The 16,046-nt window shown below is 43.8% G+C and overlaps 1 protein-coding gene across 4 annotated transcripts in view; it reads left to right on the top strand.

Moving 5' to 3' along the window:
• The first annotated feature begins 452 nt into the window (after positions 1-452).
• The window catches only part of si:ch73-181d5.4 (death-inducer obliterator 1), a 93,250-nt gene continuing 77,656 nt past the window's right edge, over positions 453-16,046 (top strand). Inside the window, exons 1-2 of one of the 4 annotated variants that reach the window (XM_060937176.1) lie at positions 453-691; positions 8,388-9,084. In XM_060937176.1, coding sequence (XP_060793159.1) covers positions 592-691; positions 8,388-9,084 — 797 coding nt within the window. In that variant the 5' untranslated portion in view covers positions 453-591. The other 3 variants (XM_060937177.1, XM_060937179.1, XM_060937178.1) reach the window with 3 other exon arrangements.

Raw genomic sequence — 16,046 nt, forward strand, 5'->3', positions numbered from 1 at the left:
TGTTTTATTAAGGTTTATTTTCTGTCTGAAGGAGTATTTTACACAGCATTCTGATCGAACTTTGTTCTTACTTTCGCTGACAATGTTTGGAGATATTCTCTTCCAGTCCGAAGGGGGCGCTGTTCTGAATTGGTAATAAAATGTATTCGAGGTTCAATAAATCACAAAAAAATAAAAAATCATGGAAAAAATTAAAAGACAGTTACGTGTGTGTATAAAATATAGATCGCTACTGATGTAAATTGAGCTTTATTTAAATTTCATAATGAGCGCTGTGTGAATGAGGCTTGTGTTCCACACAGTGATCTGAAGGACTTCTGATTCAGCCAATCAGCGTGCTTCGTTTCCGAACTACCAGCCAGTCCTATTGCGTCCTGCTGGAGGAGGCGGGATTTGCTCGGACACTGGATGGGAATTGTAAAGCCTTTGAGGCCACGCCCCTTTCATGACGGACAAAATGGACGCGCTGTGAGTAGGCTGGTGCGCGCGCGTGTGTGGGGAAGTTCGCTAGCGCCTTTTAGCTAAAGTGTGAAAATGTCTGCGGAGAAATTTCTCAAGGAAAAAAAAAAGTTTGTAAATACGACGCTTTAAATGTCAAAAAGTAAAGCTGGGACGCCTATAGATGACGTTTTCTTGCGATTTGGATGCCTGGAGGAGCAGCTTGTGAATGGTAATCCCTTCTCAGAGTCCGGTAGGGTAAAGGATTAGCATGTTGCTAACAGCGGGTGCGCGTGAACACTGTAACATTATGGTTAATAAAAGGATAATCCACAAAACAGGGAATAATTGTGAAGTTTACGCGCGTAGTGAATTGGTTAGCTGTTAGCTAGCTAGCTAACTAGTGTAAACGACAGACGCAGCGAATGTTTTGTTTCTTAGCTTGGGTTGTTTACTTCCGGTGTTTATTTTCGTAAAATGCAACGTCATACAGTGTGGTTTAGCTCCAGGTCACGTTTTAGTGTGAAAGGTTTTGAGGCAAGCCAGGCCACGCCTCTTTCCCCAGGACTGACCCATAAGCCACGCCTCTTTCCCCAGGACTGACCCATAAGCCACGCCTCTTTCCCCAGGACTGACTAGGGCTGCGTACTTAACACTACGTTCAGACTGCAACCTGAAACGACCCATATCCGATTTGTTGTGAAATCCGATTTTTTTGTTAGGCCGTTCACATTACCAATTATATGAGACTTGTATGCGATCTCCAACACTACGTTCACACTGCAAGGCTTAATGCTCAATTCCGATTTTTTTGTGAAATCCGATTTTTTTGTGAGGTCGTTCACATTAACAAATATATGCGACTTGTATGTGATCCTCAGTATGAACGAAAAGCGACCTAAAAGTGTTCCGCATGCGCATTGCAGGATACGACGACGTCACACGCAGTGAGCATGGCCAGTGTTTACGGAAGTAAAACCGCCCGGTTGCGGTATGACCCATCCAATCTAGCTTGAATAGCTGCATCCCCCCAAATGGAAATCAGCTCCCTAACCTCTGCGTCCTTCCATTGAGAAGATTCAGAACCTTCACAGCCCGAAGCGTCCCTCGCATTGATGTCATGCGCAGGGGCGCAGATACGTTTTTTGAACTGGGGGGGGACAAATCTGCCAGCAAACCAACCCCAACCCCGATATGCCTGTCAAACTTGTTGTTAGTAACCATAGCAACCAAGCTCGAGCTCGCAACCTGTGCAGTCTGCGCAGCTCAACCAACCGAATATCAGTCTTTGTTTTGTTTTATGTGAGTTGTTGCAACTATGTATACACTGCTGTGCACCTCAATAAACCGAATGGTAATTAGTCTTTTGATTTTTCCGTGAGGTTTGCCTTATGCAAAGAAAGACAGCATAGACGTTTTTTCCTTCCTATAAGTGGGGGGGACCGAACGAGGTGAATTTAAATCTGGGTGGGACGAGTCCCACCCTCTATCTGCGCCCGTGATTATGCGCCATGTTGTTGTAACTTTTTTGAGAGACCCGCCGCCTACTTCAGCGCAGAATAGTGACGTTTGTGGCTTGTTGATGACGTGTAAGTCGGATGAATGCGACCTGGCGGTTCAGACTGAAGTCGCATATGAAAAGAGCGGATAGGAATCGGAATTAGCACCACATATCCAAACGGCCTGGGTCGGATTTGAAAAAATCGGATCTGTGTCGTTCATATTGTCAATAAAAGATCGGATACAGGTCACATATGGGCGAAAAGATCGGATTTGAGTCACTTCAGCCTGCAGTGTGAACGTAGCCAAAGTGTTCCGCATGCGCATTGCAGGATACGACGACGTCACACGCAGTGAGCATGGCCGGTGTTTACGGAAGTAACCTAAAGTTTCCTGTGTATGACAGTAGACTCGTCCCACCCAGATTTAAATTCACCTCGCTCGGTCCCCCCCACTTATAGGGAGGAAAAAACATCTATGCTGTCTTTCTTTGCATAAGGCAAACCTCACGGAAAAATCAAAAGACTAATTGCCATTCGGTTTATTGAGGTGCACAGCAGTGTATACATAGTTGCAACAACTCACATAAAACAAAACAAAGACTGATATTCGGTTGGTTGAGCTGCGCAGACTGCACAGGTTGCGAGCTCGAGCTTGGATGCTATGGTAACCCACAACAAGTTTGACAGGCATATCGGGGTTGGGGTTGGTTTGCTGGCAGCTTTGTCCCCCCCAGTTTTTTGTCCCCCCCAGTTCAAAAAAATGTATCTGCACCCCTGCGCATGACATCAATGCGAGGGACGCTTCGGGCTGTGAAGGTTCTGAATCTTCTCAATGGAAGGACGCAGAGGTTAGGGAGCTGATTTCCATTTGGGGGGATGCAGCTATTCAAGCTAGATTGGATGGGTCATACCGCAACCGGGCGGTTTTACTTCCGTAAACACTGGCCATGCTCACTGCGTGTGACGTCGTCGTATCCTGCAATGCGCATGCGGAACACTTTTAGGTCGCTTTTCGTTCATACTGAGGATCACATACAAGTCGCATATATTTGTTAATGTGAACGACCTCACAAAAAAATCGGATTTCACAAAAAAATCGGAATTGAGCATTAAGCCTTGCAGTGTGAACGTAGCGTTACTGGAAATTTCCAGAGCAATCTTATAATCTTGTAATACAGGATGGTTTAAGTTATAAATCAGTTATAGAAACGGTTTTATTTAATCAGGCTAACAGATCAACATCCAGGTCCCTACCAAATCCACCATTAGCTTGATCAATTCTATAAAAGTCTATTTAAATTCTGAAAACTGTACAAATGTTGTTGTTTTCCACCAAAGAGGCGGGATTAGCCAACGCAGAATAGTGACGTTTGTCTCTTGTTGATGACGTGTCGGTCGCATGAATGCGACCTGTCCGGTCAGACTGCAGTCGCATGTGAAAATAACGGATATGCATCAGAATTAGGACCACATATCCAAGCGGCCTGGGTCGCATGTGAAAAAATCGGATCTGTGTCGTTCGGATTGTCAATAACAAATCGGATACAGGTCGCATATGGGCAAAAAAATCGGATATGGGTCGTTTCAGGGTGCAGTCTGAACGTAGTATAAACATAACATCAGGTACAGGTACAGGTACCGGTACAGAGGTTTAGGTACAGGTCCGGACCTGTACCTGAACAATTTGACAAATTCTTCTGAACTTCTTCAATAATGACAGAAACATTAATAAACTGTTGACAACTTGTCAGTATCTTTATTCAAAGAAAACCGAACATAACTAGGTTTCCTACCTCACTTCTCAGTCACCCTATACATAGTTTTCACTGACGTCACGGCATTCCGGGGAACGCCCTCCAGCCGCCATCTTGTGGGGCAAACAAAACGGACCATCGCTATTACCGGCTACGTTATCTCGGACGAATTTATGAAGTTATATACCGTATTTTCCGGACTATACGTCGCTCTGGAGTTTAAGTCGCATCAGCCAAAAAATGCATTATGAAGACGAAAAAAAACATATATACGTCGCACCGGACTACAAGTCGCACTTTTTTTGAAGGGTTATTCTATCCATAGAATCTGTTGGGGCTTTTCCACTACCAGCGCGGCTGAGTCGGGCTGAGCCGTGCCGTGCTGAGTTGGGCTGAGTCGAGCTGAGTGGGGCTGTTGGGGTTGCATTTTGACTACAACCGCGCTGAACCGTGCTGGCTGGAAGTGGGTGGACACATTGGGTGGAGTTAGCGAAAGTGGGTGGACGTCACGTGATGTCGTTAGGCGGCGCAAACAGTGACATCAGTGAGCTTTTAAGCGGTAGTCTCACGACCCGGATAGTAAACAATAAACATGAAGGACATGGGGTCGTTAGTGTTGCTGGTCTTGGTGCTGTGGCTTGTTGTCACCGACAACGCCAGCAGATACTGGCAAGAGCGTATAGATGAGGCGAGGCACATAAGGCTTCAGAAATTCTCGTAATTCGTAATTCTTCTTCTTCCGGGTTTACGGTGTTTACAGATCCCAGTGTGCTCGCGGGGCGTGTGTGGGCGTGTGAGGACACTCCTCCTCACCAGTCAGTGCACAGGGGAGTGTCTCCTCATGCCCCTAGCCCCACTCGGCTCGGTTTGGCTCGCTTCAGCCCCACTCCAAAACCGTGCGAGTTTTGGGTGCTGAGTAAGGCTGAAGTGAGCTCAGTCGTGCTGCTCTGAGGTAGTTGAAACGCGAGCCGTGTCGGGCTGAAGTGAGCTGAAAAAGGGTAGTGGAAAAGGCCCATTTGATTCTATCTGATAAGCGGCGCATGGTTACTGTGCGACTGCATTGTTTATTGAATAAACGAACAGCTGAGCAGTGATAACGCGCCCTTTGCCCTGTAAGTAGCCTAGTCTGATTATTTTAAATATCTACTACTATCTTTAATACTATCACTATCGTTATTACTAATAGCCTATATTATTATTATAACTAATATTAGTAGCCTATTACTGATGCATTAATCAGTTTGCTTTTAGAATATTTTTACCGGTAGGGCTTATTATCGCCCCATGGCTCTTTCATCTTTGTTCATTCCCTTCAAATTATCCTCCGCTTTCCTCCAGTCCCTAACAAGTTTTTCACTGCATCCAAACTTTCGTTCAGCTGCTCTGTTACCATTTTCGGCTGCATATTTAATTACTTGCAGCTTGAATTCAGCAGTATATGATTTTCTTTTTGGCGGCATATTTCTGTTCAGTCGTTGTTGTTGTAATGCTAATTTGTTTTGTTGTCAGTTGTAACGGTATTTTTTTTCTTTCAGTGGTATTAATAGAGTACACGGCACATACTTGCATGCAAAGCTACATAGCGCCCTCTCGCGGTGAAAAAAAAACATATATACGTCGCACCGGAGTATAAGTCGCATGGCCAGCCGAACCATGAAAAAAAAAGTGCGACTTATAGTCCGAAAAATACGTAGTCAGTTTTCTAAAATAAAGATCAATGTCGGCAAAATCAAGCAAACGGAAGTACATTAGACGACATCTCACGACAACGGTATGCAGCCAAACTGGCCTTGATTGGGGGAATTGACCCCTGCGAAGTGGACAAAGATGCATTTTCAAGTGACTATGCAGGGCTGCCATCCATATCGTACCCTGATATTGTGAACTATTTCGTGAATAGTAAAAGTGCCTACACACTTGACGACCTCAAAGCATACAAGTCGCTGGAGTCATACAATTATTTTGTCTGTGGCTGGGTCCGTGAAGTCCGCCATATAAAACCAAGTGACAGTCGTGTCCTAATTACAGCCAAGGTATGTAAACATTGGAAATAGAAAACGTGACAAACGAGCGATATTAAGTGTACATTACAATGTAAACGTACACTCAGCGGTTCCAGTTAGGCATTCTCCAGAGATTGTTTACACGATGTTTTGGTTTCCAAAAACAAACACAATTGATTGTTTATTTAAACAACTTACCACTTATAAAATGATCGGAGCAGACTTTGCTGTGTTTGGAAGGCTGATAATCCTTGCGGTTGATTCTTGCAAGCCATAGATTTCTCCTTTGTATGCTGAGTTTCTTTGTTTGCTCGCCTTCGTGCTCCCGTACAGTGGGAATTCCATAAAAGCTCCGCTTGACGTCATCATCTGACCTATTACGACAGCCGTGAATACAACAGGTGTGCACCATTGCTAGCTTTAAATAGCCTGCTTGGGTTCTTTTGAAGACTTTGTACTCACGCGTTACAATGTGTGCTCAGTGACCCGTCCGGTAAGCTTGACCCGCAAGATGGCCGCCACCAGGGAATCCCCGACTCTGTGACGTCATGTGCAAACTATGTATAGTTAACTTGGGACAAAAAGTCATAAGTTGTCTCACAGCGAGAAGTGACTACACTAGAGTACTACAGACAACGCGCAGTCCGCGGCCTTTAACTTGCGCGGCAAAATTACACAAAGCAACAAAGGCCGCCAATGCCAGCAAAGGAAAAATGGCTGACCTGCTTTTGAGTCTTTTTGACCAATCAGAACGTTGGATCAGCCAAGCTCTCGCAATGTCTCGTGAGACTGTGGCGAGAGGATCTCAAATCAAAGATGGCTCTGATTTCAAGTTTCAGCACGGCTAAATTTTCGTCTTTGTGGTAGGATTTACGCATCTTCATTCACAAAATAAGCAGATACTTGGTGTAAATTTATATCGGTACAGTACCGGTACTTCATGATCCGGTATTTTGGACCTGTACCGATTCGATTTTCACGGTACAGTACCGGTATGCAGCCCTAGGACTGACCCGTAAGCCACGCCTCCTTTCTTCATTTAATGCAGGGCTATTCAAATACATTTGCAGGGGGGCCAAACTAGAAAATGACAAAATTTGTGAGGGCCAGACAGACAATTGACATAAAATTGATATCAGCTAAAGGCAATTAAAATATACTATACTAAGGTACATAATATATGAAATAAAATAAGGTACATTATTCTTTTCCTTTATTGTGAAATGTAATGAAAAATAGTACTTTTTTTTTAATAGATGAGGACGTGTTGTCTTTCATTTTTTGGTCAACAATCATTTCGTCAGCAACCGCCAGCATGCAGTCTTTAATAGTTTCCGACTCGGTGAAGGGTCTTTTTTTTTTTTTCGTCAGTATCCACGATACTCGTAGAGATTAGGGATGGCAAAAACTAAAAAAAATCTTGACCGACCACCGAGCCTCATTAGCCAGTTAAAGTCGGTTAACCTATGAGTTTAAACAGGGATGCAAACGGCGGATGCCGCCTTTTTCACGGCTGAATCGTGCAGATCCGATTTTTTTTAGGGGGGGCGTTGGAGTGTCTGAATAATTTCATCAGAGTAAATTTTGTATTAAAATTACTACATAAGCAAATGCCGTTACAGTCCATGAAAAAGCCGTGAAAAAGTCGGCATCTGCGCCTTTAGTTTGTGTGGAGAGAGATGATCTGCAATAACATGCATTGTTGGCTACAGACCGAAACATACTTTCAGAATGCACTGGCCAAGGCAGGACTAAACTCCATGTGCCTTCTAATAATAATTAAAAAAAAAAAACAGAATAGTAATTTGTAAGCTAAAAAGCCTGTGTCTACACTTTTCTTTCGCCGGGTGGCAGCAGGAGGGCGGGACATGACTGAATGGGTGTTTCTGATTTGTCAGCTGTCGTCCTTACACCGCATGGCACGCCCCAAGCGTTTACAAACACAGAATTCCAGGTTCTCCGCTCCAAAATCGGCAGCTTCAAAACGATTTTTTTTTTTTTTTCACCGACAACCAAAAAAAATTAACCGGTTGACGTTGATTCGGTCAACCACCGGTCAAACGGTCATCGGTTAACATCCCTAGTAGAGATGCAATAAAAGCTCTCTCTTGTTCTGTGCAAAAGCCACCAATTGCACGCTGACTTTGTTCAAAAGAAGTTACCAGTCTGTCTATCCTCCTTCGTCTGTCCTCGGAGCCCTCTCGGTATTGCTCAGAAAATGAAGCATATTTTGTTGTAAAATGTCTCTTCACGTTGTACTCTTTGGCCACAGCGACGGATTCGTTGCACAATAAACACACAGGTCTATCGCTTGCCGTAGTTGGCAAAGTAAATAAGTGCTTTTCAGTCCATTCGCTTTGAAATTTACGGTTTTCTCTGTCAACTTTGCGATGTTGCTTGGACAGCGCCATGTTGCCACTGCTGTAGCTGCATGGAGTGTCACATCGCGAGAATGAGTGTTTGTCACCATGGAGACGACCTGTATTCTGGTCTGTGCCAGAGCGGTAGAGAAAACTGTGCACCGCGGCAGATACGTAGATATGTTTTTTGTTTTGTTTAAAAAAAATCTGCCGCGGGCCGGATTAAATTTCAATCGGGCCAATTTCGCCCCCGGGCCGCTATTTGAATAGGCCTGATTTAATGTCTGGTGTTTTATGAACTCATTCTCTTGTCACTTATCGTTCATGCAGTAGAGATGGAGAAGCAGCAGATGGACGATCTGTCGCCCGGACAGGCCACCAAAACCTGGGGCTTCCGCAGGAGCACGATAGCCAGACGGGAATTCATTGAAGAAATCGGAAACCTGGACCTCGTTACGTTGGCGCCGCGTCGGAACCTGCGCCAGCCGAAGGGCAGAGGGAGAGGACGAGGGCGAGGCAAGCAGCCTGGCGAGACTGCCTCGAAAAGAGCCCGAGGAACCAGGAGAGCTGTCGAGGCAGAACCAGAGCCTGATCCGGACGATTTAATAACGGCGTCTCGTCAGCGGTGCTTATCGCAGGAGGCCACGTCAGGCCCGGAGGCATCGGATCAAGCCGAAGACAGCGACGAGCTGACGCTCCGAGAGCTTCAAGAGCGAGCCAGGAAGCGACAAAAGTTAGAGGAGAATGACAAAGGAAGTGTAGATTTGAACACCGAGACCGTAAACCAGAAAGATGATGAAGAGCTGTGTGATCTACAATCAGAAGAAAACTTCTCTTCGCTCTTTGATCGAATGGCCGCCAGGTCAGCGGTGAAGGCACAAAGCCGGAAATCAGCTCTGCTCGAGGAGGAGGAGGAGGATGAAGAAGAGGATGAGCAAAACGACGTCGATGTGTCTTCAGATAGCGATGAAGAATACAGCGACCCCAACGCCGTCTATTGTATTTGTCAACAGAAGCACAATAATAGGCAAGTACCACATCGCACCAGCATTTCCTGTTCGAGTCCTTAATATTTTGTCACTTGTCCTAAATCCTAATTTCAGAGTGAGTGGTTTACAGGAGTGTTCTGAGTAACATTAAAAACAAAACCTCTGGTTACTGGTACTGGTCCGATATCACGCACCGGATGTCTCGTGTACGTTGTCGTACTAATTAACAAACAAACGAACGAGATCTGGACGTATTTTACAATTAGCAATCAAAACGTTCCGACTGGAAATATCAAGAAGAGTAGCTGCACGTAAAGCAGCAATGTGAATATCAAGAGAAACCGTTCCATACGGGCGCACTAAATCAAACTTAAAGGTTCTGACAGCAAAGTTGAATTCTGGGCAAAACGTTCTATTTCTATTGCTGTTGGAGTTCCGAGATGTTTCACTGCTGCACACGCACCGTGTATCCTGCGTGTAAATGTTTTGCCGAGATAAAAAGCGTCCTGCGTTTTACGATTTTTGAGATTGCTGAAGCGAGCAACAATATCACACGACCGCCGTGTCTGTTTGACCTACTTTTAACGAAAACAAGTCAGCGTGGGCAAACACGGCGTACTCGGCTCTCTCACAAGCGGAAAAGGAAAGCCTTCCTCGTGAGCGCAGCTGCAAGGTTAGCTCACGTGTCGTCATTTTTCTGGACGGATAACAAAATCATTCTAGCTAGCGCTTAGCTATCTTAGCCTTAGTATGTACAACCCCGATTCCAAAAAAGTTGGGACAAAGTACAAATTGTAAATAAAAACGGAATGCAATGATGTGGAAGTTTCAAAATTCCATATTTTATTCAGAATAGAACATAGATGACATATCAAATGTTTAAACTGAGAAAGTGTATCATTTAAAGAGAAAAATTAGGTGATTTTGAATTTCATGACAACAACACATCTCAAAAAAGTTGGGACAAGGCCATGTTTCCCACTGTGAGACATCCCCTTTTCTCTTTACAACAGTCTGTAAACGTCTGGGGACTGAGGAGACAAGTTGCTCAAGTTTAGGGATAGGAATGTTAACCCATTCTTGTCTAATGTAGGATTCTAGTTGCTCAACTGTCTTAGGTCTTTTTTGTCGTATCTTCCGTTTTATGATGCGCCAAATGTTTTCTATGGGTGAAAGATCTGGACTGCAGGCTGGCCAGTTCAGTACCCGGACCCTTCTTCTACGCAGCCATGATGCTGTAATTGATGCAGTATGTGGTTTGGCATTGTCATGTTGGAAAAAGCAAGGTCTTCCCTGAAAGAGACGTCGTCTGGATGGGAGCATATGTTGCTCTAGAACCTGGATAAACCTTTCAGCATTGATGGTGTCTTTCCAGATGTGTAAGCTGCCCATGCCACACGCACTAATGCAACCCCATACCATCAGAGATGCAGGCTTCTGAACTGAGCGCTGATAACAACTTGGGTCGTCCTTCTCCTCTTTAGTCCGAATGACACGGCGTCCCTGATTTCCATAAAGAACTTCAAATTTTGATTCGTCTGACCACAGAACAGTTTTCCACTTTGCCACAGTCCATTTTAAATGAGCCTTGGCCCAGAGAAGACGTCTGTGCTTCTGGATCATGTTTAGATACGGCTTCTTCTTTGAACTATAGAGTTTTAGCTGGCAACGGCGGATGGCACGGTGAATTGTGTTCACAGATAATGTTCTCTGGAAATATTCCTGAGCCCATTTTGTGATTTCCAATACAGAAGCATGCCTGTATGTGATGCAGTGCCGTCTAAGGGCCCGAAGATCACGGGCACCCAGTATGGTTTTCCGGCCTTGACCCTTACGCACAGAGATTCTTCCAGATTCTCTGAATCTTTTGATGATATTATGCACTGTAGATGATGATATGTTCAAACTCTTTGCAATTTTACACTGTCGAACTCCTTTCTGATATTGCTCCACTATTTGTCGGTGCAGAATTAGGGGGATTGGTGATCCTCTTCCCATCTTTACTTCTGAGAGCCGCTGCCACTCCAAGATGCTCTTTTTATACCCAGTCATGTTAATGACCTATTGCCAATTGACCTAATGAGTTGCAATTTGGTCCTCCAGCTGTTCCTTTTTTGTACCTTTAACTTTTCCAGCCTCTTATTGCCCCTGTCCCAACTTTTTTGAGATGTGTTGCTGTCATGAAATTTCAAATGAGCCAATATTTGGCATGAAATTTCAAAATGTCTCACTTTCAACATTTGATATGTTGTCTATGTTCTATTGTGAATACAATATCAGTTTTTGAGATTTGTAAATTACTGCATTCCGTTTTTATTTACAATTTGTACTTTGTCCCAACTTTTTTGGAATCGGGGTTGTACTACGACGTGTACACTAAACCTAAGCGATTTCAAGATCCTATCTAGAGCGCCATTATGGTGTGTGTGTGTTCTAACCCATTACGTGATCTGCAGTTTTAAGCGTTCGACTCACCCAAATTCAAAGCTTCTGGAGGAAATAAAGTCAGAGCTTGATTTAATCCAGTAAAACGTGAAATAGAAATTAATTCAATTCAGAGAAAACAAATCGGACATGATGATAAAGTTGCGAACGGAAACAAACCGTAAGTGAGTTCGGCTTTCACTGTCGTAAAATTCCCTTGAAATATATTTTACGACGTTTGTGATGGTTAATGTTAACATATCTGGAACATAGAAAAGAAAAATGGAATGAAGATTCAACACCGGTGAGGTTTTTGATCGCCATTTCAACGAGTCTAATAATCTAGATATTACAACGTGGTTATTTACTCGGAAATTCTTAAACAATAGCACAGCCAGATCACTGAGGGGATTGAACTAGTTTTGTTGGAACTTTTATTGATGTAACTCTTGAATAATTATGATAAAAATTATGATTTTCGTCAAATATTCAACTCGTTCCGTCGGACAGGCGGATGCGGATTTGACCAAACGTTTGGTTGTCCCGGACAGTCGGACCACCGTTAAATGTCGAGCTCTGAAACTGTTCAAACAGGCTGCTTTCTTACACAACTAGGGTCACGTACTATCGTCATCCTCATAGGGACTTAATACTGCTCAGTGTTGGAAGATATTACGGCAAAACGACATTTCTAAATGATACTGATCCCTTTCTTATCGACTGAACAGAATTGCCTTCTTCAGAGAGCGACTCTGTGTTGCATTTGTTATTAATATCGCTAAAATTTTGCCGTTACTTTTGATGACGAACCGAAAAAGCCCGACAAAAACATGAACTTTAAAAGGTGGTGATTTAATTCAGGAGCACAAACGCTGCTCAGAAATCCGACCCATCCCTGGCAGCTGACGAGGTGTGTTTTGATGAGCATCGCAAACTTCATTTGGTTGGTAAATACGTCGAGATTTGACTTTTTTTTTTTTAAAGGTGAGGTTGTGCGCTTGGAATTGAACTGGTGATGGGCTGAGAACTCGTTTTTGTCCAGTCTAGGAGGATAAAGAGTAACACTGCGCCACTTGTAACATGTTAACTAACCCGTGATGTGTCTTGCACATGAACACGGGGTCGAAAACATCTTAAATGACAGTGCTCGGCATAAATGAGTACACCCCCTTTTGAAAAGGGACATGTTAAATAATCTCAGTGAACGAAAAGAATTTCCAAAATGTTGACAAGACAAAGTTTAATATAAGATCTGTTTAACTTATAACGTGAAAGTAAGGTTAATAATATAACTTAGATTACACATTTTTCAGTTTTACTCAAATCAGGGTGGTGCAAAAATTAGTACACCCCACTGAAAGTCTCTGGAGCAAAGCTCAATTGTCGACTACAAATGTCTAATTTAACAAGAACACAATCACAGATGAGTCTAATTAGTCGTTACACAGGTGTCCAGCAGACAGCTGACTATAAAAGGGTGTTACTTAAAGAAAACCCCTTCCCATTTCATGCTGTCGGCAACGGCACCACATGGAAGAGAAATACCACAAGACCTGAGAAAGAAAATAATTCCTTTCCACCACAAAGGTGAAGGCTACAAGAAGATCAGCAAAGCTTTACTTATCAGTCAGAATACTGTAGCAGAAGTGGTACGAAAACTTAAGAAAGATGGAACTGCAACCATCTCACAGAGACGTCCACGGAAGTTAACACCTCGACAGGAGCGTCTTCTGATGAGAAGGGTTGAAGAAAATCAGCATGCAAGTTCATTGCAGTTATCTAAAGAAGTAGAAAGCCAAACTGGGGTGACTATTTCCCGTGACACTGCAGAGGAATGGCATGCATGGATGCCGTCCACGAAAGAAGCCTCTCCTAAAGCCCAGGCACAAAAAAGCTCGCCTAGAGTTTGCCAGGGCCCATGCTGACAAAGATGAAGACTACTGGGACTCTATACTCTGGAGTGATGAGACCAAGATAAATGTTTTTGGAACTGATGGCTTCAAAACTGTATGGCGTCACAAAGGTGAGGAATACAAAGAAAACTGCCTGGTGCCTACAGTGAAACATGGTGGTGGCAGTGTCCTTATGTGGGGCTGCATGAGTGCTGCTGGTGTCGGGGAGCTGCATTTCATTGATGGCATCATGAATTCACAGATGTATTGCTCTATACTGAAAGAGAAGATGCTGCCATCACTCCGTGCCCTTGGCCGTCGTGCACTTTTCCAACATGACTAAACACACATCTAAGGCCACTGTTGGATTTGTGAAGAAGAACAGGGTGAAAGTGATTCAGTGGCCAAGTACGTCTCCTGATCTGAACCCAATCGAACACCTATGGGGAATTCTGAAGACACGAGTTGAGAATCACTCTCCATCCAGCATCCAGTCACTAAAAGAGGTCGTTGTTGAAGAATGGAAAAAGATTGATGTTGCAAAACGTCGCCAACTTGTTCATTCCATGCCTAGAAGACTTGGTGCCGTCATTAAAAATCATGGAGGCCATACAAAGTACTAGATGTAGTAGTTTTTGTTGTGGAGTGTACTCGTTTTTGCACCACTAATTTGAGTAAAACTGAAAAATGTGTAATCTAAGTTATATTATTAACCTTACTTTCACGTTATAAGTTAAACAGATTTTATATTAAACTTGTCAACATTTTGGAAATTGTTTGTGTTCATTGAGATATTTGTTTAAAATGTTCCTTTTCAAAGAGGGTGCACTAATTTACGCCGAGCACTGTATACCAGAGTCATAATTCGGTAAGGCTGCTTTCCATCAGTGCAGCTTTTACCCTCCTGATTACACACCAAACATGCCCGACTGGCGACCTTTATGTATTTTACGTCAGAGCTCAATAATAACCTGTGTATCCCCAGTCAAACGGGAGATGACCCACGTACTAATCAGGAACGAGTCGCCTAAGCGTTTTTCACGTCTCCGGTTTTAATGCGCTTCCTGAAAGCTCCGCCTCCTTTGCCTTAGAGTCGTAGTATGCAGGGCTCGACATTAGCACTTGCCCGATGGCCCGGCGGTGTTTACGTCTTTCGGGCCACTAAATTTGGCCAAACAGTGGCCCGGGCGGGCCAGTACGTTTTCGATACAAATTAACAAATTTTATTACTCATATTTTACCCAGAATTGTGAAGAAATTGTTCGTAAAATGCACCTTTTCGATACGAGGTCCGCCATCTTTGTTTTCGTCACGCTCCGCTCCGCGGCAGGAGTGTGTCGTCTTCGTGCATCTTCGGAGATGTTCGGAAGCGTCATTTTGGCGGGAAAATAGCATCTTGTAGACGAAGACGGTTGCGGCAAGGAGACCATCAGAACGGTGAAATTCAAATAGAAATATGTTCAAACTCTACGCTCCCCAGCCTGGCCAAAGGCCAGGTAAACAGTTTAAATACGATCGTGCATAAATTAACTATCGGGTGTTAACGAACGCCTTCATTTTGAACTCTGCAGCCAATCAGAGCGCGCGACGTCACGCTCGGTTTACAACTCGCCAAATATGGCGCCGAATCGTAAAACAGCATTTCAACACACGCGCTTTAGCTTCAGATGGTGTAAAATCGTTTAGACTTTGTATATTAATATCAAAATTTCAGGATGCACTGCCAAGAAATATGGCTACACGTGTATCAGCTTTTAGTGATTAAAGAGCGAAGTATAAATGTTGGTTGCTATGACTGAAATAGAAGAACAGATAAAATAATGTGGTAAATTAGATCTGATCCCATATATTATATTATTCAAATATCCAAAGATGATGAAATCTATCAAAATAGCCAAACTAGGTCTACATTAGTTCATTACAACAAAAATAATAAGTATTCTGACATGAATATGAAGCTATGAAAAATGCTAGTGCGCTCTTGATCTATACTACGCCGGTCACTGCAGGTTCTCATAAACTCTGAGTGAAAACGTCAGCCATGTGGACATTAGATAGCTAATTTAAAAAAATATATATGTTTACTGAGCATCACCTAGAACCCCCCCCCCCCCCGCAACCTGAGTTTTATCGATTGCCACAGCTTTCTGAACGGACACAATAGAAATGTCTTCCTGATATTTTAACACCGGAAACTAGAAGGGCACTCGGTAGAGTACATCCCTCCGCCAAGCCATGTATCAAAAATCAAATCGCTGGAATCGAGAACAATCCTAAAGCTGTCCACCAAATCTCATCCAAATCCGTTGAGTTTTTGGGTCGTGTTGGGGGGAAAAAGGGCGACACGGCGGCCCAGTGGGTATCCCTGTCGCCTCACAGCAAGAAGGTTCTGGGTTTGGATCCCCATTGGCTATGGGGGTCTTTCTGTGTGGAGTTTGCATGTTCTCCCCGTGTCTGTGTGGGTTTCCTCCGGGTGCTCCGGTTTCCCCTACAGTCCAAAGATTCGGTAAAATTCCCAGCCAGTGTATACTTGGTGCCAGTCCCAAGCCCGGATAGATTTGGGGAGGGTTGCGTCAAGAAGGGCATCCGGTATAAAACCTACACCAAATCAAATACGCGGAACAGATCCACCACGGTGACCCTGAACGAACGGGAAGATGACTATTCCAACTTCGGCACTATAT

The sequence above is a fragment of the Neoarius graeffei genome, chromosome 13 (genome assembly GCF_027579695.1).
Source record: "Neoarius graeffei isolate fNeoGra1 chromosome 13, fNeoGra1.pri, whole genome shotgun sequence".
In the NCBI taxonomy this organism is placed as follows: domain Eukaryota; kingdom Metazoa; phylum Chordata; class Actinopteri; order Siluriformes; family Ariidae; genus Neoarius; species Neoarius graeffei.